At 42.2% G+C, this 21,370-nt stretch overlaps 2 protein-coding genes and 1 pseudogene across 44 annotated transcripts in view; 2 read left to right on the forward strand and 1 right to left on the reverse strand.

Moving 5' to 3' along the window:
* Ttbk2 (tau tubulin kinase 2) overlaps positions 1-19,993 on the forward strand; it is a 162,249-nt gene extending 142,256 nt beyond the window's left edge. For all 32 annotated transcript variants that reach the window (XM_087207375.1, XM_087207371.1, XM_087207384.1 and 29 more), the window contains 3 exons: positions 2,346-2,934; positions 8,686-9,929; positions 11,824-19,993. In XM_087207375.1, coding sequence (XP_087063501.1) covers positions 2,346-2,934; positions 8,686-9,929; positions 11,824-12,286 — 2,296 coding nt within the window. In that variant the 3' untranslated portion in view covers positions 12,287-19,993. The remainder of the gene's footprint in view (positions 1-2,345; positions 2,935-8,685; positions 9,930-11,823) is intronic.
* The window catches only part of Stard9 (StAR related lipid transfer domain containing 9), a 170,109-nt gene that overhangs the window by 824 nt on the left and 147,915 nt on the right, over positions 1-21,370 (reverse strand). For 11 of the 12 annotated variants that reach the window (XM_087207348.1, XM_021241909.2, XM_021241905.2 and 8 more), the window contains one exon: positions 14,511-21,236. In XM_087207348.1, coding sequence (XP_087063474.1) covers positions 20,967-21,236 — 270 coding nt within the window. In that variant the 3' untranslated portion in view covers positions 14,511-20,966. Of the gene's footprint in view, positions 1-617; positions 21,237-21,370 lie in introns of those variants that run through there. The other variant, XR_015449741.1, reaches the window with a different exon arrangement.
* On the forward strand, positions 4,585-5,025 carry LOC106010776 (small nuclear ribonucleoprotein E pseudogene; annotated as a pseudogene).

Raw genomic sequence — 21,370 nt, forward strand, 5'->3', positions numbered from 1 at the left:
CAAGAAAAAGATAAACCAAAACAAGACAAGAAGAAGGAGGAGAAGGAAGGAAAGAAAAGGGAAGGAAGGCAGAGAGAGAGAGGAAGGAAAGGAAGGAAGGAAAAAAGAAAAGAAGGAGGAGCGGCAGAGGGGAGGAGGGAGGAGGAAGAAAGAAAGAAAGAAAGAGAGAGAGAAAGAAAAGAAAAGAAAAGAAGAAGAAAATGTCCACTTCAGGGCATGTGTTTGCTGTCACTAGTAGAGAGGGCAGACAGATCTCCAATCTGTGTTGATTAATCCCAGGAAGACAGCCATAGCTTTACGATGGGGTAGTGGATAATCCCAGCAAGCCTGCACCTTTAATTCCACTGAACTTCACACAGGTTTCTGGCTGTGAGGCTGGAACTGAATTTGTTCAGCCTAATATTCTGTGTGCCTCCTGCTGGCTTCAGTTCGACTAGGCTCTCTTTGGCTTCAACTCAGCTCCTTGACATCCTATCAACTTCAACTTGGTTCTGCCTCACCCTGATGGAGTCCGCCTGCAGCTGCAGCTCTGAGTTCCAAGCTTAGTTGGCCCCCCTCCAAGATGGCTACTGGCCAGTTGCCCTCTCCTGGGTGACATCTGAACCCAAATAACTCACCAGTCACTTCAGTCTGCTGTGTACACTGCTCCATTTCACTGGCATGTTTCTCTGTGGAGGCCTCTGATGTTCCCAGTAGTCTAGGATGCTGGGGACCCGGTAGTGTGGGTCTGGATGGTTAAGCCACCCCTCCCATGCAGTGAATCAGGGTGCAAGGAGAAAGTGCCACTTGCTACCTCTTTCTGTGTTGAGCTCTTTCTCTTTGCTGTTCCTTTGGGCTTCACTTCTCACTTCAGATCCTTGTTAGGTCCTCAGGACCCACTTCCTGCCTTCTTTCCTTCATCACGTTACTATATTCCAGCATGGGAAATGCAAATCTTGGAGAGGCTGTTTCTCTGCTGTTCACCACTCTTCCATTTTCCTGAAAGTCAGTATTTCTATTATGTAAAGTCTTAAAGAAATTGTTGGATTTTTGTAACTTTGACTTTATTAAGCCCTCATTGTTCGTCCATGTCTATAGTTATCACATCATCATCATCATCCTGACTCTTCATTGAATCCTTTTCTAATATTACAAATGCTGTAGCAAAGCCTGTGGTTATAGGAGCTGCTAGGAAAGATGAAAGTGGAGCATTTGTACAAAGATAGGTCATGACTGTTTGTAGCTCAGGGTGAATGAATCATATTATCCCTAAAATTTGGTAACAGGAGACAAAGGTATGAATTATAGAAAAATTAAGACTTAAGTACCTTAAATATTTATATTCTTAAGTGGTATATCTCTGATGGCTACTCTGGTGGTAGTGAAAGGTTAGAAGGACAAATTACTGTATTCAAGACAGTTTAGCCATTTCTGGCCTTGCATAGTTTCTTACCTATTTATTTAGCAGTACTGGAGTTTGAATTGCATTGAGCTAAATCCCCAGTTTCCATTTTATCGTATGTATATGTATATATTGTTCGTTTGGTTTTGGTTCTTTGAGACAGGGTCTCGCTATGTAGCTCAAGCTGGCCTTGAACTCAAAGTGATCCTATGGCCTCAGTCTCCTGAGTGCTAGCGTTACAGGTGCCCATCACCATGCCTGGGCTTCGTTTCCATTTTAAACAGTGCTTCCCATCTGTGTTTTCTTACTCACATGGTAACCATTCTGTATTGTAGCTATGTGATACAAGTATGTATCTAAATCTTGATGTGATCAAAAACATGCACTAAATTGGGCCTGTAATCCCAGCAGTCTGGGAGACTAAGGCTGGAGGATCATGAGTTCAAGCCTAGCCCAGGAAATTTAGTAGTGAGACCTTGTCTCAAAATAAAAAATTAAAAGTAGGGCCAGAGATGTCGCTCAGTGGTGCTGCACCTGCCTGGCAAGTGCAGTATCCTGAGTTTGATCCCCCATACCGGGAAAACAAAAATGACTGGCAGGGTTGCTCTGTGTGAAGACCCTGGGCTAAGTCCTAGTACTGGAAGCTGGGGGAGGTGGGGATGCAGTACAATAGGGGACAGTATTTTCACACATTCTGAGTTGTGGCCAAGATGAAGAGTAATACAGGGTGCAGTGAGGGTAAATGCTTGATTTGGTAAATAATCAGTCTGAGAAGGAAGTAATTCTGAGAAAGACCTGAGCTCCACCTTCCAAAGTAGGACCATGGCAGGTGGAGAACATTTCAGCCCTGTGAAGCTCTCCTTACCCTTTATAATACTGTTTCTTCCTCCTCTGAGTAGTAATTCTGAATAGAGCTTATGGGTTATATGATACATGTTGAGTCATTTCTCTCCTTTTTCTTAAGCCTGGAGAAGATGCAGAAAGATTCTCATACAGGAAAGGGATCTGCTGTCCCTGCTCTGCTTCAGAAGCCTTGTCTTCCTGCCATGTCCCGCACAGACCACGTTTGGCACTATGATGAGGAGTATCTTCCAGATGCCTCCAAACCTGCCTCTGCCAACACCCCTGAGCAGGCAGATGGTGGGGGCAGCCATGGATTTATAGCTGTTAACCTGAGCTCTTGCAAACAAGAAGTTGACTCCAGAGAATGGGTGATTGTGGACAAGGAGCAAGACCTTCAGGATTTTAGGACAAACGAGGCTTTAGGTCATAAAACAACTGCAAGCCCTTCTGATGAGGAGCCAGAAGTGCTTCAAGTTCTAGAAGAATCACCTCAAGATGAAAAGCTACAGTTAGGTCCTTGGGTAGGAAATGATCATTTAGGGAAGGAGCCTTCAGGTGTGGTCTTAGGGCTGTCTGCGGGGTACCCTGCTGCAGCTCCTTCAGAACAGTGCACAGACAGACTGGAGCTCCAGGCCGGGCCTACTAGTCAGTTTATTGCTGCGACACCCACAAGTCCAATGGAGGCGCAAGCGGAAGGACCCTTGACAGCGGTAAGAGACTTGTTTCCTTGTTATTCTGTTACCCACTCATGGTACTATTAACAAAAGACTCACAGTCAATCAACCATCTAAGATTCCGTGACAGAGGCTTAAATTTGTCTAACAGGTATAGTGATAATATAGTCAACCCTCCAATATGAAAATTTTTTTTTTTTTATGGTTTTGAAACAGGATCTCGGTATGTAGTTCAGGCTGGCCTCAAACTGCCTCAGCCTCCTCAGTGCTGGGATTACAATAGGTATGTGCCACCATGCCTGGAACAAATACAACTCTTTAGAAGTTTTTCCTTTCTTTTTTTTAGGACAGGGTCTCACTATGTAGTCCAGGCTGGCATTGAATTCACCGTGTAACCAGGCTGGTTTCGAACTCCTGGCAATCCTCCTGCCTCAGCTTCCCAAGTGCTGAGATTACAAGTGCATGCTACCACACGCTACTTTCATAATATTACACTCTGTACATGAAATAACGTTATAATCTAATTTTGGAATAACATTTATAATTAGGTCCCACAATTAAGTTTGTGTACATAGGATTTCTAAAATATTTATAATCCTAGACATTCTTTTCTTTTGGTACTGGGGATGGAACTTGGGACCTTGCACTTGCTGAGGCAGGTGGCAGAACCACTGAGCTAAATCCCTGGCCCAATCCTAGAGATTTTTATTATACATTAGCTGAGGAGGGTTTGTATTTAACTGTTGGCAGTTTTTTTTCTATTTTGTACACTGTTACTAGTCCTAAGCCTCCTTATGTAATCTCCACCCAGAAATTTCTCCTGTTTTACATCCTGTTATAGTTTTTCAGCTTCAACACCCACTGTTTAAAATACAGCATTTCAGGCTGCGCGTGGTTGCACACGCCTGTAATCCCAGCACTTAGGAGGCTGAGGCAGGAGGATCCCCACGAGATTGAGGCCAAGCCTGGACTACTTGGTGAGTTCAAGGTCAGCCTGAGCCTATATAGCAAGACCCTGCCTTAAATAAATAAAATACAGCATTTCAGTCCTCCCTGCAGAACTTCTTTCATAGGTCCGGGGTTGAGTGAGTCTGCACTTTGCCAAGCAGGTTGAGGCAGTGGCAATGCCAGTCTTCATAGAGGACCCCACCCCTCTTAGGAAACCCTGCTGCTTCTGTCTCAGTGTGTAGTAGGAGCTGCCTGTTGCCCTGTCATCAGTAAGCAGTGCTTTCTGACTCCATGACTATGAGCTGGAGGAGCTCCAGAAAGGCCGGAGATGGCCAGCACAGCCCTATAGAGCCCCAGGCAATAAGGAGCCTTAGAAATCCTTGGGTCCAAGCATATAAGTGGGAGTTACCAAGTGTTCCCAGCTGTCAGGCAGCCCTCTCCAGACTCTCCGGAAGCAGCATGGTTATCCAAGCTCAAACATTTCCTATGGGAACACGATTTCACATGCAGGTGAAAAATAGTAGGAAAAGTTACCAATGAAGCTTCATTTTATGAACTCTTCTGGAGGAATTTGCCTGTGTGCCAAAATAAAGAAGTAAGTGCCTATTTACCTCTCCAGCCAGAATTTTTCTAGTTTTTCTCTTTCCCAGGACTGCTTTGCCCAGTCATGCAGGTAGTTTATATTATAAACAGAACTAGACAAGGGGGCTGAAATCTAGTCTGAGCTGTGACTTGCTTATGATTTTAGTACCCTACAAATTTGTAGTTGCAACCCCCCTTAAAAACAAGGGAAGAAGGGGGCTAGGGATGGAGCTCAGTGGCACCACGCCTGCCTGGCAAGTGCAAGGTCCTGAGTTCAATCCCTGGTACCACAAAAAAAAAAGGAAAGAAAAGAAAAGAAAGGAAGGCCATGGCGTACGAGGGCAGGGCCAGAAAGTGGAGAAGGTGATGGTGCAGCCCATGAACCTCCTGTACAGATATTTGAAAAATGTATAGGTCCCAGGTTCAGGTGTGGCTGTATGAGCTAGTGAATATTTGGAGAGAGGGCTTTGTGAGTACATGAACCTTGTATTAGAGGATGCAGAAGAAATTCATCCTAAAACAAAGTCAAGAAAACAACTGAGTCGGATCATGCTGAAAGGAGATAATATTACTCTGCTATAAAGTATCTCCAACTAGAAAGGATCAGTGAATTAAGACACTGGTGAAGTGAGGTGGTGGCAGTGGCAGTTATGGTAGCATGTGAAAGATGCAGCACTTTTAAGTGGTTTGCCTTGGGAGTATTTGTAAAACTTTTTTTTTTTGGTACCGGGGATCAAACAGAGGACCTTGCTCTCAAGAGACAGGCATGGCGCCCCTGAGCTAAATCCCGACCCATCATATTGTTCTGATTACTCTTATGTTATTACTGCACCAGCAATAAATGTTGTAGGGTTGTTTTTATTGAAGAAAAAAAAAAAAAAAAGCAAGGACTGTAGCTCAGTGGCATAGCATCTGCCTGGTGAGTTCGAGGTCCTGAGTTGGATTCCCAGTACCCCCACCCCCCAAAAAAGGAAAGGGAAAAATCTTTTTTGTTGTTGTTTTCTTTGACCTCGAAGCTTTAGGTTTCCCATTTCACCTACCTCTGTAGCAAAGACCACTCCCCCATTCTCCTGCTTCACCCACACCTGTGACTCTAGCACATGGGCAGCTGAGCCAAGAGCGACATGAGTTTGAGGCCAGCCTGAGCCACACAGGGAGACCTTTTCTCAAAAAGAACAAGAACAAGACCAAAAAAAGAAAATGCCTATAGTGCAATTTGAGTGGCCCAAGAAATTTGAATAATTAAAAGTTAATTTACTTAGCAGGCCAGGAATTTGTTTCTTTTGTTTGTTTGTTTGTTTGTGGCACTAGGGAAGGAATTTATTTCTATAATTGAGCTAATTCTTGGCTATATTAGGAACCAACAAATTATTCTACTCCCTATATCTCTTCTAAATTGTTTTCTTTGTCCATAAAACCAAAGTGAGATACAGGTGTTTTGTATACCACGTACCTTCATTTGTAAGAAAATCTGTTGGAGGGCCGGGGATTTAGCTCAGTGGTTCTGCCGCCTGCCTCGCAAGCACAAGGAGCCGAGTTCGATCCCGGTACCAAAAAAAAAAAAGAAAGAAAATCTGTTGGTGTGAATGTTAAATTTCTCCAAGTTTTTATCTTAGTAACATTACAATCCTTAAATAAAAGACCAAAGGATAATTTTTTTAAAAAGACATGAAAGTAGAAAGAAGGGGATATCAGGGAAAGGGGCAGCTGCAGTGGAACACACCTATAATTCAGCAGTTGGGAAGCTGAGGCAGGAGGGTTACAGATGTGAGGCCAGTCTGGTCACATAGTGAGACTTTGTCTCAAGATATGTATCTGTATATAGATATAGTTTTGTATATATAATGTAAAATATAAGGAATCTATGAAATGGAATTTGTAAAAATTATTTAGGAATATTTTATAAATTTATGTGGAAATAGAGTAATTTAGGCAGGTTATCATAATTGCTCAACTTTTCAAGAAAATAAGTTCTCCTGTCTTCATATATATATATATATATATATATATATGTATGTATGTATAGTTTGTTTGTTTGTTTGGTGGTACTCAGGATTTACCTGGGGATCTTCACACAGAACTACTTCCCCAGATTTTTTTATTTATTTGTTTTTATTTTGAGATACAGGGGTTGGGGATTTAACTCAGTGGTGCCACACCTTCCTTGAAAGCACAAGGAATTTTGATCCCTGGTACTGGAAAACAAAAAACAAAAAAAAAGATATGGTCTCACTAGTTTGCCTAGGCTGGGCTTGAACTTTCGATCTTCCTGCCTCACCCTCCCAGAATGTTGGGATCACAGTCATGCCACCATGCCTGGCTTATTTTTTTTACATTGTCATTCCTTTTTTTTTTTTTTTTTTTGAGACAGGGTTTCGATATGTAGCTCAGGCTGATCTTGAACTCACTATGTAGCCCAGGCTGACCTCAAACTCACAGCAATCCTCCTGCCTCAGCCTCCCAAGTGCTGGGATTATAGGGGTTTTTTTGTTTGGTTGGTTGGTTGTTGGGTTTTTGGTTTTTTTGGTACCTGGGGATCAAACTTGGACCTTGTAGCTTGCAGGCAGGCAGTGGAACCACTGAGCTAAGTCCCCGGCCCCAGGGTTTTTTTTTTAATACCATGCATATACATACATTTATATTCTAATTTAAAATGAGTTAATCTTCTGAGAAGACCAGCCGAGTATTTATCTTATAAACACTGTTGAGGCCAGGCATGGTAGTGCACGCCTGTAATCCCAGCACTCAAGAAGCTGAGGCAGGAAGATCACTATGAGGTTTCTAGGCCAACCTAGGCCACATAGTAAGTCCAAGGCCAGCCTGAACTGCATAGTGAGACCCTGCCTCAACAAAACAAAACAAAACACCATTGAGTTCATTTTGAGTGATGTATTTTATATATAATAATTAGGTGACTAATATTGGTTTATTTTGAATATGATTATTCATTTCCTTTGTTATTTGGCATTTAATATAATTTCATATCTGCTTTTTTTTTTGATCATTGTCACTTTTGGGTCTTAAGTAACTTTTAGGCCAGGGGTGGTGGCCCATATCTGTAATACTAGCACTCTAGGAGGCTGAGGCAGAAGGGTCATAAGTTCAAGCCCTGCCTGGACAACTTAGCAGTTCAGTGAGCCCCTGTCCCCCGCCAAAAAAATTTAAAGATCTGTGAATCCAGCTCAGTGAAAAGGCCCTGAGTTCACTCTCCAGTGCCACCACAAAGTAAATTACTATAAATTTTAGATTTCAGTACTTTTAAAATACTAGAAAATTTGCCATCTGTTGGACTGTATTTTGGCATCATTAAGAAAGATTGAAGTATGAGACAGCCTCCCAGGGTGACATCACAACAGCGAATCACGCTCTTCCCCAAGTCACAGTCCATCTGTGCTCACTGTACGAGCTGCCTGTCTCAGATGAACCTGGCTGCCTGTCTCAGATGAACCTGGAACACGCTCAGCACCCTGTGCCCTCTGGGAGCTCCTGTAGGGTTTGGTGGCCTCTCCATGGACTGCTCATAGATCAGGCCTCATCCCAAGCCTAACGAGGTAGATCTGAGACACCTTGCTGGCTCTGGTGCCACACCTGTATTTTTGCACTAGAGATTGAGTTGGAGATAAATCTTCCAAAGAGGCTCCAAATTAATTTGGTTTTGAATTCAGATCAATTCCTATAGTTTTTCTTATAATTTGAGCCCAATCACTTAATGAACACCATTATTTGATTTCTTAAGAAGACTTTTTTCCTCTGGGCAGTGGTGCTCACCTATAATCTCAGTACTCAGGAAGCTGAAGCCGGAAGATTCTGAGTTCAAGGCCATCCTGGACTACACGGTGAGACCCTGTGCCAGAAAAACAAACAAACAAACAATTTTTCTAATTGTTGCTGTTTAATGCCAAAGTGAGCAAACCTTGGGTGTCTTAAGGGCATTCTTATTAGGTATTAAGTCTTTTTTTGTTTGTGTTTTCTTGAGACAGGGTCTTGCTTTGTAGTTCAGGCTGGCATTGAATTCACTCTGTGTCCCAGGCTGGCCTTAAACTTGCAGCGATCCTCCTGCCTCAGCCTAAGTGCTGGGATTACAGGAGTATGCCACTACACCTAGCTTATAATTATTTATTTTTAATATGAATTGGGTAGATCTGGTCAACATCTAAGTTCCTCTTCTAAATTGGGATTTGAAAATTAAGCCTGAAATCATGTATCTTGATTGATATTTCACAAATTGTATTTTCATTTTTTTCTCCTCCTCTCCAGATTACAATTCCTAGACCTTCTGTGGCATCAACACAGTCGACCTCAGGAAGCTTTCACTATGGTCAGCATCTGGAAAAGAAGGATCTTCAGCCCATGGAGCCCACTGTAGAACTTTACTCTCCAAGGGAGAACTTCTCTGGCTTGGTTGTGACAGAGGGTGAAGGGCTTCAGATAGATCATGTTGGCCAAGACATGATGTCACCCTGTGTTAGAGAGAGCGACAGATCTCAGGACCTGGGACCAAAAGACCTTCCTGATGATGACGGACTAGTTGTGAGGGAATTTGAGAATTTCCCTGTGGAAACTGAAGAGAAAAGCCTTCTTCTAGGGTCAGACCATGAAGATGAAAAGTTAAGTAAAGAAGAGCACTGTGTTGAGGTTGACCTCCGAGGAGACAGGGTGACTGTGGAAAAGGATCATTCCACCACTCCTGACCCTCTCGAGGTGACCAGGACACAGACCTTCAGTGTGTTGCCAAATCAGGACAGAAATCATGAGATCATGAAGCTCCTGGCAGTTGGAACTTCTGAATTTTCGCCAAGAGTCATTGACCCACATGTTGAAGGACAGCAAGGCCAGGTGGCACCAATGCAGAAAAGCAGACCATGTAAGAATGATGACATTAAGACAGAAGACCTGCCAGAGCATCAAGGAGGCCTCTCTGCTTTATTGTGCCAAGAGGATAAAAAAGAGAAAAGTGCCCTGAGAAACGGAGAGCTGGTTCATTGTGTTTCCCAGAATGAGTGTGCTCCCCCAGCCCGGAAGGACATGGTCAGGTCCTCCCTTGGAACCAGACACAGTCGGATCCCTGTCCTAGTGCAAGAGATAGAGTCAGCATTTGAGTTGTCCTCTCCTGTCTCTGCGAAAGAGAAGCTCCTCCAAAAGAAAGCTTACCAGCCAGACCTGGTGAGACTGCTGGTGGAGAAAAGGCAGTTCCGCTCTCTCCTCGGCGACCTCTCCAGTGCCTCTGAGAAGGTGCTGGAGGAGAAGCTTGCTGCTGTCCCTGTGCCCTTCTCCGAGGAGGACGTCTTCATGCCCTTTTCCAGACTGGCAGTAGATGCTACCCTGAGCAGGTCTGTGGAAGATAGCTTTCTGCCACCCCTCCTCTCCCAGGCTAGAAAGAGCAAGATCCCAAGGCCAGTTTCATGGGTCAGCACAGATCCCGTTAGCAGCTCACCCTCGTCAAAGTTCTTGCCTCGGCCACCGCCTGGGAAGCCACCTGCAAGGCCTGGAGTTGAAGCCAGGTAGGTTGTCCGCTCTCAGCCATGTCCAGTTCATCTCCTTTCAGGATTGTAGTAACACTAGGGGAAGCATTTCTGTTTGCCTGCTTTTGAGCATCTGCTTTCTTTCCTACCTTTCACAGACTTACTAGCATAGTACAGATTGAGATATTTAATTCTTTTTTTCCCAATTTTAAAAACTGAGGTATAGGGCACAGTAAATATAACATAAAATTTACCATCTCTCTCTCTTTTCTTTCTTTTTTTTTTTTTTTTTTTTTGAGTCAGGGTCTCACTATGTAGTTTAGGCTGGATTTGAACTAGCTATGTAGCCCAGGCTGACCTTGAATTCAGAGCAATCCCCCTGCCTCAGCCTTCCGAGTGCTGGGATTATAGGTGTGCACCACCATGCCCTGGTAAAACTTACCATTTTAACCAGTGGTATTAAATTTGTTCATTTTTTGTTGTGCAACTATCACCACTGTCCATTTCTAGATAACTTTTTATCATAGAGAACTGAAACTATACCCACGAAAAAATAAACTCCAGCCCAGCAGTCATTAGTCTGCTTGCTTCTCTGATTTTGATCACGTCAGGAACTCATGAGAGTAACCATACAGTGTTCACTGTGACTGGCTTCTCTTCCTCAGCATGCATCGTGCTATACTGTGTGCCAGAATCTCCTCTTTTTAGAAGGCTGATTGATAGGGCGACTCCCGTCATTTTTGCTTGTGAATTTGCTTATGTCCTATGTACCTCATTATAGCTTTTTGTCCCTTGTTTCCTTTATCACTGTCTTCAGTATTTAGTTGAGCTTTTTTTGTAATGAAATACTTAAATTCTTTATCTTTTCCTATTGCTGTTTTCTTTGTGGATATCATGAGATTACATTTACTGTCCTTTAGTTGTAACACTAACTTGGCTTTATACCAGCTTAATTTAAGTATATATAAAAATTCTGCTCTTTTAAATTTCTATCCCCACTTCCTTTTAGTTGTTAATGGCCATAAAATTAACTTCTATTTTTTTTGGTACCAGGGATCGAACTCAGGGCCTTGTGCTTGCAAGCCAGGCGCAATACCACTGAGCTAAATTAACATCTTTATATGTAGTGTGTCCAAAAATATGTTTATAATTATAAATACATTAATCTTGTAAACTATGTAGAAAATAAAAAGTGGAGTTACAGACCAAAATTAGAATACTATTTTTAGATTGATTCTTTATATAAAAAGTATCTCATAAATCATGCAGAAAACAAAAAGCATTACAAACCATTGTTAAAATACTAGCTTTTTAGTTGGTCATATATGCGTCTGTGTTGAGATCTTTATTTTCTCATATGGCTTTGAATCCCTGGTCAGTGCCCTTTCATTTCAGTCTGCAGAACTCTAGCATTTCTTGCAGGACAGATCTGGTGGTAATGAACTACCTCAGCTTTATTTTTATTTTTTATATTTTGGACATTTTTTTCTTTTTTCTTTTTTGATGCCAGGAATAGAACTGAGGGCTTCGCACTTGCCAGGCCGCACCACTAAGCTACATCCCTGGCCTTATTTTTTATATTTTGTGTGGTGCTAAGATTTGGATTTAGGGCTTTGTGCACAGCATGTGCTCTACCACCAAGCTCTACTGCTGACTGCTATATCAGCTTCTGTCTAAAAACACCTGTATTTATCCCTCACTTTTTTTTTTTTGAGACAGGATCTCGCTATGTAGTTCAGGCTGGCCTTGAACTCACTCTGGAGCCCAGGCTGGCCTCAAACTCCTCCTGCCTCAGCCTGAGTGCTGGGATTACAGGCGTGCACTGCCACACCCAGCCCATTTAATTACTTACATACTGTGATTTGGCACACTGTGACTTTAGGCACACTTGGAATGAATTAAAATGAAAATAAGTCTTTTCTGTTCTTTTAAGGCTACGCAGATACAGAGTCCTAGGGAGTAGTAACTCTGACTCAGACCTTTTCTCCCGCCTGGCTCAAATTCTTCAAAATGGATCTCAGAAGCCCCGGAGCACTACTCAGTCCAAGAGCCCAGGATCCCCACACAATCCCAAGACACCACCCAAGAGCCCAGTTGTCCCTCGCAGGAGCCCTAGCGCCTCTCCTCGGAGCTCATCCTTGCCTCGCACGTCCAGTTCCTCACCATCCAGGGCTGGGCGGCCCCACCACGAGCAGAGGAGTTCGTCCCCACACCTGGGGAGAAGCAAGTCCCCTCCCAGCCACTCAGGGTCCTCCTCCTCCAGGAGGTCCTGCCAGCAAGAGCACTGCAAACCCAGCAAGAGCAGCCCCAAAGGCTCCGGCGGCCTCCACCACCACCCGGGCAGCTTGAAAGCCCCCGCAGGGAAGAGCAAGCCCGCCAGCAAGCTCAGCAGATAGGAGCTGGCTGCAGCTCTTCCTCCTGACCTGATGCATGTGTGCCCCCGTACTGTCTATTTAAAAAACCAATGTGCTCTTCCCTTACAAAAGGGAGAAACTTGAGGAGTTATTTATAAGCAGACATAATATATGGTAAGAAAGTACCTAAGGTGCAGGTAGTAGGCAATGGGAATCCACACCTTTGTACAGGAAGGGACCTTCTGGCAAAAGCCATGGGGGACTCCTGAGTAAGCTGACACTTTCTAGCTGCCTCTGAAATAAGAGGGTAGGAAGCAGAATGATGTGAACGTTTTTTGTTTTGTTTTGGTACTGGGGATCGAACTCAGGACCTTTTGCTTGTGAGGCAGGTGCCAGAACCACTGAGTTAAATCCCCAGCCCTGCAGAATGAAACTTTAAGGAGTTCACCTAATTTTTTAACCCTCTTCTTAAAATTCTATCAAGTGTTTGGTATTTTCATTCACTCTCCCAAGCTTGGAGTTATTGCTCAGATATCAGAGTATATAAGAAGCTGGGTATGGTGGCGCACGCCTGTAATCTCAGCACTTGGGAGGCTGAGGCGGGAGGATCACAGTGTGTTCGAGGCCGGCCTGGGCTGCACAGAGAGACCCTGTCTCAAAGAACAGATACAAACAGTGTGTGAGAAGCCTGCTGTGAGGGAGCTGGTACTTGGTTCACGGAGGTATTCAGGGTGTTGAGGGTCCACACTTTTACTTTGCCTCACTCCAAGTATCCTTCTTGGATTTCACTTTTTTTTTAGTTACTGTTTCTTATCTAACCCAGTCGTTCTTACTTCTCACAGTGCAACCTGACAGGTCTTTAGCAGCACATACTGAGAACTTCAGAAACAGTTACCTTTCTTTTAGTCCCCTAATACTTTTCTTTGGAGCAACAGTTCTTAGCCCAGTACTTTTATATTGTGAAAAGTAACTGAGAAGCTTAGGTAAAGGACAGAAAAGTCTGACTACAGCTACAGTGCAGGCATTACTGTCCAGAGAGAGGACAGAAGGGGGCCTGGCCTCGAATCAGAGACAGAAGGAGCCGCTTGCAGCGTGTTAAGCCTCCTCCTGGCGGAAGACCTCACAAGAACAGATGCCTCCTGAGTCTTCTGGGTCCCAGATCTTCTTTAAGATGATGCTAGGGAAGCACAATGCTTGGGAATATGACTGTGCTTTTAGAGATTTAGAAAGAAAAATAGATATTAAATATGGTACAGAGGCTTATAATCTTAAACTTTGTGTTTTATACATTTAGCCAATAAGGTATGAATATCTGGGGAAATAAGTTTAGGCTAAATATTTTTTAATGTTTTATTCTGCTTTTTCTGTGCTTTAGTTCAGTAGTTGGGCTTCTTGGCCTGATTTCCATGTAATCTCAATTTATGAAGCTGTAACGTTAGTATTTGTTCTAAACTCACTATTCTGCTAACAAGAATCAGGCACAATTAAAGTGTACAGGTTTTATAAATGGGCTTTTGTATACCCTGCCAGTGTTTTGTGTTGTAAAGACCTTGTTATGGTTAGTAAATTGGTCTGCTTGCTGTTGAAATCTGCCTTCTAGCAAACATCTGTGCTTTCTCTTTGACCTTGTATTTGCTGCCGAACCTAATACAGTTGAATTGGAAAAGAAAGATATTTCCTCACTAAACGAACATATTTTAATGCTGCATCAAAGCTGCCCTGAAGCTGCACCGAACTTATCTTGTTCTCTTTCTGTAGCGAGGTTTTTAACAAACTCAAAACACTATATTGAGGCATAGGTCTCCCATAAGAAATGTAGCATAGTATGGAATCTTACTTTCTCTCTAGTCTCACTCACTACAGGAATCACTACAGTAGATAAGACATTTCTGCTGTTTATCTAAAGCAGCTGTAATATTGGAAGATGATCCTTCTGTATTATGTTGTATAATAGTTGCCATAACACTACTTGCATGTCTTCATGGTAAATTATATAAATATTTATAAATATATAGAGATTTGCTTATATAAACTCATTCTTTCTCATTCACCATTTGTAATTTCAAGCTCATGGATGGTGAAATTCCTTTTCTATTGTGTGCCTCGTGGACACCTTGGGCTTTACCTGTCTTCATTTTCTGAAAATATGTTCTTGGCCTGTGAGGCCTCAGACTCTTCTTGCCTTCCCTGTGTCTAATGCAAGGTTGACAGTCTGTAACGAGCCAAAATAGCCTATTTAATTTTCACTTTAAAGAGATATTAATGGGGGAAATTATAGGGACATGCTTGCAATACTAAGATTTGTCCATGTTGATCACATAGTTCTCTTACAGTTAGAGTAGACAGATGGGGATTATAAACACGGGTCGGATGGAAAAGGATTTTAAAAACATTTCCTCAAAGTTGCTATCATCCTACTTTGGCCTTTTCCACTTTGTGGTGGGGTGGGAGGTATACAGAGGATAAGCAAGACACTTTCTTCCTTTCCTTTCCTTTCTTCTTTTCTTATTTCTCTCTCTTTTTCTTTTTGTTGTTGTTGTTGCAGTAACTAAATTGTGATTAAAGTAGCCAGTTTAAATACTGACCCATCTAGTCAGAAATGTGCTAGTAGTAACCAGTAGAAAAGCTGAAGTCGCTTTCTGTGTTTGTTTTCTGACTGCCATTTCTCTGCTGGTAGTCACAATGACAGTGATGGCAACTGACGTATTCTGTCTTTTTTGTTCCTTCTGTTTTTCAACCTTTCCACTGTGTTGTCTGCTTTTCTAAGTAGCATTAACAAACTCATCAAGATCCAGAGATAAAAGCCTCATTGTGTAAAATATTTTATTTTGCATGTAGAGGAAAGAGTTAACCAAAGATGTTTCTGCTCTGACACTTTCAAAACAGACTAATTATAAGTACTGTCCTTAGCTAGAGAAATTTCCTTTACAATTTTAATGTTGGATGTCTCTCAGATTAAAAGTAGAAGTTGGCAGCCCTCAGCTAGCACTTTTGACAAGAATTTTGTTTTTATTTTATTTTAAAGGTCTGTACAGAGAACAGAGTTTTTGTTTTGTGTGTTCATTAGTATTTATTTTTTAGTTTTTTAGTGTATTTCAGATTTCAGTCACAGATCATCCAAAAGTAATTTAAGCCTGTTTGGTTATTTTAATTCAGATGAGAAACATGGCCACTAACTAAAGTCAAACCAAATTACAATAAAGTAGTATGGGACAGAAGTTAACATCAGCTTTCGACTCCTGGTATTTCCTATCACAACAGCAGGGTGGGCTGCCAAGTCCCAGTTGGCCTTGCCTTTGCCTCTCTAGTCTCAGAGATTACTTGGGAGGCACAGAAGATAGAAGTAGCAGCACTCAAGCTGAGCATGGTGGCGCATGCTCAGTGGCTCCGCTGCCTGCTTCCCAAGCAAAAAGTCCCGAGTTCGATCCCCAGTACCAAAAAACCAAACCAAACAGAAAAAACAACGGCAGCAGCAGGTCAATCCCTTTCCTCTTGGATTAGGCTGCCAGCCCTCCAGGGTCTTTGAACTGGTTGAAATCCTAAGCTCCACCTAGTAATTTTGCAGTGTAAAGGCATTTGACTCTAGTGATGATTAACAAAGAAGGAAAATGAATCACCTCAAATTTAACAGGAAGATGCAGATTGTAAATCATCTCTGAATGCTAACCTGCAGGCAGGCAGGCACTCATTCTCGGCTGTGGTATGCAAGCTGGTTTTGCTGACAGTGGCACAGATATTTACTGATTTTTAACTTGCACATTTCAAAGTGAATTTTTTTGTAAAAGCTGCCAAATGGTTCAAGTCTTGAGCAGCAGAATGGTAGTTGAGACCTACTGTGGTCCTGATGGTCTTCCTGAGCTGCTGCTTCCTGTGCAGTGTTCTAGACAGGAGTCTGCGGAGCCGGAGTCTCTTGGGTTGGCAGCAGAGCTGCCTGCCATGCTGCAGACAGCTATGCTAATGTTTTTATAGTTGCAGCCTCTCTTCGAGGAAAGAGTGTAATTGGAGCATGTTTTATAAACCCAGATGCAGATAGTTAAAACCATAATTGGTTTTTCTATACCCAGTAGCTTTGTATTAAATACAAGTGCTTTTTTCCAAGAGAAGACAATTTTATATTCCTAATCTAACATTAGGAATTGCTGAGAGGAGAAACAAGATCCAGAATTCAGACTTATGGCTTAGGGGGGAAATGCATCTTGCTCTGGCTGTTTGAAAATACATTTATCTATAGGTAATCTAGATTTAGTCTTGGAGATCAAAGTGCTTCATATTTTAAAAGCTTTTCATTGCTTGTTCTCTATCAAAAATAGGGCTTTAGAGAATTTCTTCTGTCATTTTCATGTACTGTGGAATCAAGCTTTGCATTCAGTCTTTTAAACTCTGCCCTTTTCTGGTTCTGTGCATTTTATCTCCAGTGTGTCTGGGCTTTGCTTATGAGAAGAAAGGGTTTAGTAACTGTCACAGAAGAGACAGGAATGGTTGAGAATATTAGTGGAACAGCTATGTGTCTATGATTTGACAGAAGTATTATAGGGTTAAGATGTGTAACTACTGTGGCAGTCCTGTATGTTAATACACCCCGAGTTCAGGAACGACTGGCACCTCTTCAGACCTTAACCGAGAGGAGGGAATTAGGGATAGTCCCAGCCCTCAGGCCGCAGGGGGACAGTGCCTGCAGAACCCCACGATATCTAAGATATCAGTAGAACAGCTCACTTCCTGTCCTCTCTGAGTGTGACTCTAGTGTGTACCGTAGTATGTGTAAGCAGAGTGGAAACTCATCACAGTATTAGATATTCTCCATATTTTAGCTGTTCCTCTGGACAGTCTTGGGGGCTTTCAGAATCTGTTGCTCAGCATTGCTAGTGAGAACTGCAGGAGTCGTATGTGGAATTCCTGTAGTCCCTAAGTGGCTCCAGGACATGGGACAAGGACCCTTGTTCACTTAGGGGGATCTGGATGCTGTACATTTTAATCCCAGAGAAGTCTCCAACGGGATATGGCTGGCTCATCAAGACATTTTCTAACTCAGTTGTGATCGACTACTCCTACTTTTTTGGGGGGTGGGGGCAGAGTTTGAGTACATAAAACTCAACATTGGTTTTTACTTGCAAACATTACTTAAAAAGTTACAGATGTCAAGAAACAGTTTAAAATAGTATATACATTTTCACCATGAATCTGATACAAAAATTTTTTTCTTTTAACAAAGTTACACACCTTATGGGAAATAATTTAAATGTTTTATATATGTATATGTATGTATGAAATCCAATAAATAATCTTTTCAGATCTTATATCTTCTCCTTAAAATCTTCAGATATTCTTGTGATGTGTCTGAAATTAGATCTTGGCTTGATATTAGCAGACCTTGTGGGAGAAACTTTCAAGGATCCAGATTCAAGTTCGCCAGTAGCTTCTCTTCTCTGGTTATACTTTTGTTCACCTCTTGCTGCATCTTGGTCAGGTAGCTCTCCATGCTGTTGTTTGAAGGCTATGGGTTTAACGGAGGAACCGTAAGTTTTCTCGGGGAAGAAAACTTCTCTGGAACATCAAACTGTGATTAAGATTTTGGACACATTCTAGGACAGGTCTTGTACTAACAGTGCTCAGTAATGATCGGTTTTGTTGCTGCTCCACCAGAAGTTTGGTTTTGGCCTCTTCTAGCCTCTCATTAGCCTTGTTTAGTTCCCTGGACAATGACTTTCTTCTGTTGAATTCTTCTAGATAGAGTTGCCTGTAGTTTTTCAATTGTATTTTATTAGACTCTTCTTGAGTTTTCATTTTAGAGACCTCTGATTCCAGGTCTGTAATTAGGAGTTCCATCTGACTTCTCATTGAAGCATTATTAGTCTCTGTTAAGTGCTGTAAATATTCTTGAGATGCTGCTTGTCTCTGTAAAAATAGATTGACTTGTTTTAATTCTACTAAATCCCTCCTGGCTTTTTCTTCAGTCTCCTGCTTATACTGTTCTACCTGGGCACGTTCTGCCACATTCTTTTTTATGTGACTTCTCAGGTTAACTGTTTCTTGTTCCAGCTGCTTTTCATTCTTCTCTAGTGTTTCACATTTCTTTTGTATATTTTTCATAGATAATAACTCCTGCTGGACAAAATCATTATTTTTATCCAAATGTAGACATTTGGATGATGCAGTTTCCAGTTTTGCCGTAAGATCATCAACCCAGTTAGCTCTTTTTGTAATTCACCATTTTTCTTCTTTTCTTCATCCAAAGTATATTCCAGACATTCTGTTAACTCAGTAAGTTTCTTTAATTGTTCTTTATCATCTTCAGAAGTTCGTAGAAGTTTCAGTTCATAGCTGGCTGGCTCCAAGGCAGGATGGCATGGCAGAGAGGCATCACAGAGGAGAAGAAAAGCTGCAGCAGCAATAAGCGACAAGTCTACTCCTACTCTTAAAATATGTAAGCTTGATATTTAGTTATTTCCTGTGAGTAAAGTTGAATCAGAAAATTAGAGTATGTAACAAGATGAGGATCACGTTGAGGTTCCATATAATGTCAGGATGCTGAGTGGCAAAGATGTAACATTTACTCACTAGTGATCGGAGTATTTCCTTACAGTCAGCTGGAGACACATGGCACAGTGACCTGTGCAGCCTGGCAGGCTGCTACCTCCTCTTTAATTGGGAGTGACAGTATGAGCACCACACTGGTGATGTTGGCCCTGTCTCCCAGAGACCCTTAGTCAAGAGCAGGATGTGTGAGGCAGACCTTTGAGCCCATGGAACTGCAGAATTTGCTGATCGTTTTACACTCACGATGGGTGGGGGATTTACCTCCTTTGAGTACTTTAATACTGCTTCATATTTTGTGCCTGAGTGTTTACTCATCTATTTAAAACCATCGAGTCAATCAGTCTGTATAAAGACTACCCTTGCCATATGATGCTTTTTCCTCTTACTAGTCCAAATCCCTAAAAGTCATCTGCAACACCTCATGGTTCTGGGACTTTATCTGGCATTCTTCACTTGCCTACGAGGGTAAACAAAGCCACCAGAGGTGGACTCATTTATTTTGGTATGCCACCTAGGGAGGGGTAAGTTTGGAGATTTTTTTTTTTCCAAAAACCTTCTTTTTAAACTATGTACCACATAGTAAAATTAGTTCACTAAGGGAAAATATTTTCAGAAATTCAAAGAAAAAGAGATAAAGGAAATACTTCTGGGCTCCTGGGGTTGTGACACTGGACTGAAAGGCTGAGTTCTGAGGAGAGTACATCAGATGAGCCTGGCCAGGCTGTCCTCACTCTGATTCCCAGTTCCTGATCCCAACCCCTTTCCTCACGTAGAGAGTTCCTATTTCATTGGGTCATTTACTCTAGGAGAAGGGTGGGAGGTTCTAGTTTTCATTGCAATATAAATCATGAAAGTTACAAGCTATTGGCAGCAGTGAGATCAGATTCAGCCACAAACCAGAATTTTGTCCTGCACAAGACCAATGAGTTAGAATAGATAACTTTATTAATCCATTTTTCTGTCCCCTCTCCTCCTCATGAGACCAGAAAGATGAGAAGCTGCTCTTTGAAATACCTCAAAGGTATTGTGTTGTGTTGCTCGCCCTACAGCTCCCTTATGCATTTTGCTCAGGCAACCAAGGACATGGAGTATTGGCAGAAACATGGAGTGCTTTTGTATAGGCCATCTGTACATAAAAGTGTAATTATTTATTTAATTTTCCCATTTGTACCATATTAAAGCTTTGTACAGTGTTTTAAGTTCTGTTTAAAATTATTTTGTATTTTATTTTTATAATATAGTAATAAAATATTCATTCCGCATGCAACTCTAGTTCTGTTTGTTTGATGGCTTGTATTTCAAAAATGGTAAATATTTTTGCAATTAAAGTTTTAAATGTACTACAGGTTACAAGAGTAACTTGGAGCAAGTTTTACTCTAAAGCTAGTGAAAGGAACCAGAAGTGACCTAGAAAGAAGCCCAGTCCTGAGTAGAAATAGGTGTTCATTGTCTGCAGATGTGAAAGCAGAGGTGGTTTCCTGTAACAGAACTGAAAGCCCTAAACATCTTTTTGCTCCACCCTGTCTCTCTGTTCTTTTCCGTGGAAAACCACCCTGGTTTCACTAGCAGGACTCCTAGGGCCGGGGATGCAGCTCAATGGCACCTAGCCTGCCTAGCAAGCACAAAGTCTTGAGTTCGATTCCTAGTACAGAAAAAAAAAAAAGATGTATCAGCACTAGCAGGACTCCTGCTCCCCACTTCTTTCCCGGGACTCCTGTGCACCTCAGGCTGCAGTGTGACCTGAAGGGTTAATGTGTTTTCTTCAGCTTGGATTCCCTCTGTAAGGGTCTCACTGAGAAACAGCACCCAAGAGCCAGGCATGGTGCACGCCTGTAATCCCAGCACTCCAGAGGCTGAGGCAGAAGGATCGCTGTGAGTTCAAGGCCAGCCCAAACTACCTGTGTCCAATCAATCGATCAATCAATTCAAATCTAAATAATGGAGAAACTAGGAGAGTAGCTCAGTGGTTTGATCTCCACGTGATTAAAAAAAAGAACAGCTGGGCATGGTGACACAGCCTGTAATCTCAGCACTCAGGCTGAAGCAGAAGGGTCACCGCAAGTTCGAGGCCAGCCTGGGCTACACAGTGAGTTCAAGTCCTTCCGCAGCAGAAGGGTTGCACAACAAGGCCTTGTTTTATAAAAACGAGAGATCTCCCAGAAGCTAATTATGAATATGCTTACAACTACGAAGGAGTTGAAATATTAACCTGATACAAACCCATTATTACAATGCATAAAGGAGTAAATATGGCTACAGGCAAGCAATTCTGTGCACCGGTTGGCCTGAGGATTGTAAAAAGCTTCTTAGCAAGAATTCTGTGCTCTACCCGGGGGTTGTGGTGCACACCTGTGATCCCAGCAAACAGGAGGCTGAGGCAGGAGGATCTGGAGAGTTCCACGCCACCCTGGGTTATATAGTGACTTTGAACTGAACTGCATAGCATAGCGAGACTCTGGAAAAAAAAAAAAAAAGGCTAATCAGAAGTCAATTCTCAGCATAAGTAAAAAACAAATGGCTAATCAATTGATGGTGTGTGCTGGAAACTGAGACGGATAAAGACAAGTTAGGTAACGCCCTGCGTGGTTT

This window comes from Heterocephalus glaber, unplaced genomic scaffold (genome assembly GCF_053883595.1).
Source record: "Heterocephalus glaber isolate CG9 unplaced genomic scaffold, H.glaber_assembly_v1.0 deba00000809, whole genome shotgun sequence".
Lineage (NCBI taxonomy): Eukaryota > Metazoa > Chordata > Mammalia > Rodentia > Bathyergidae > Heterocephalus > Heterocephalus glaber.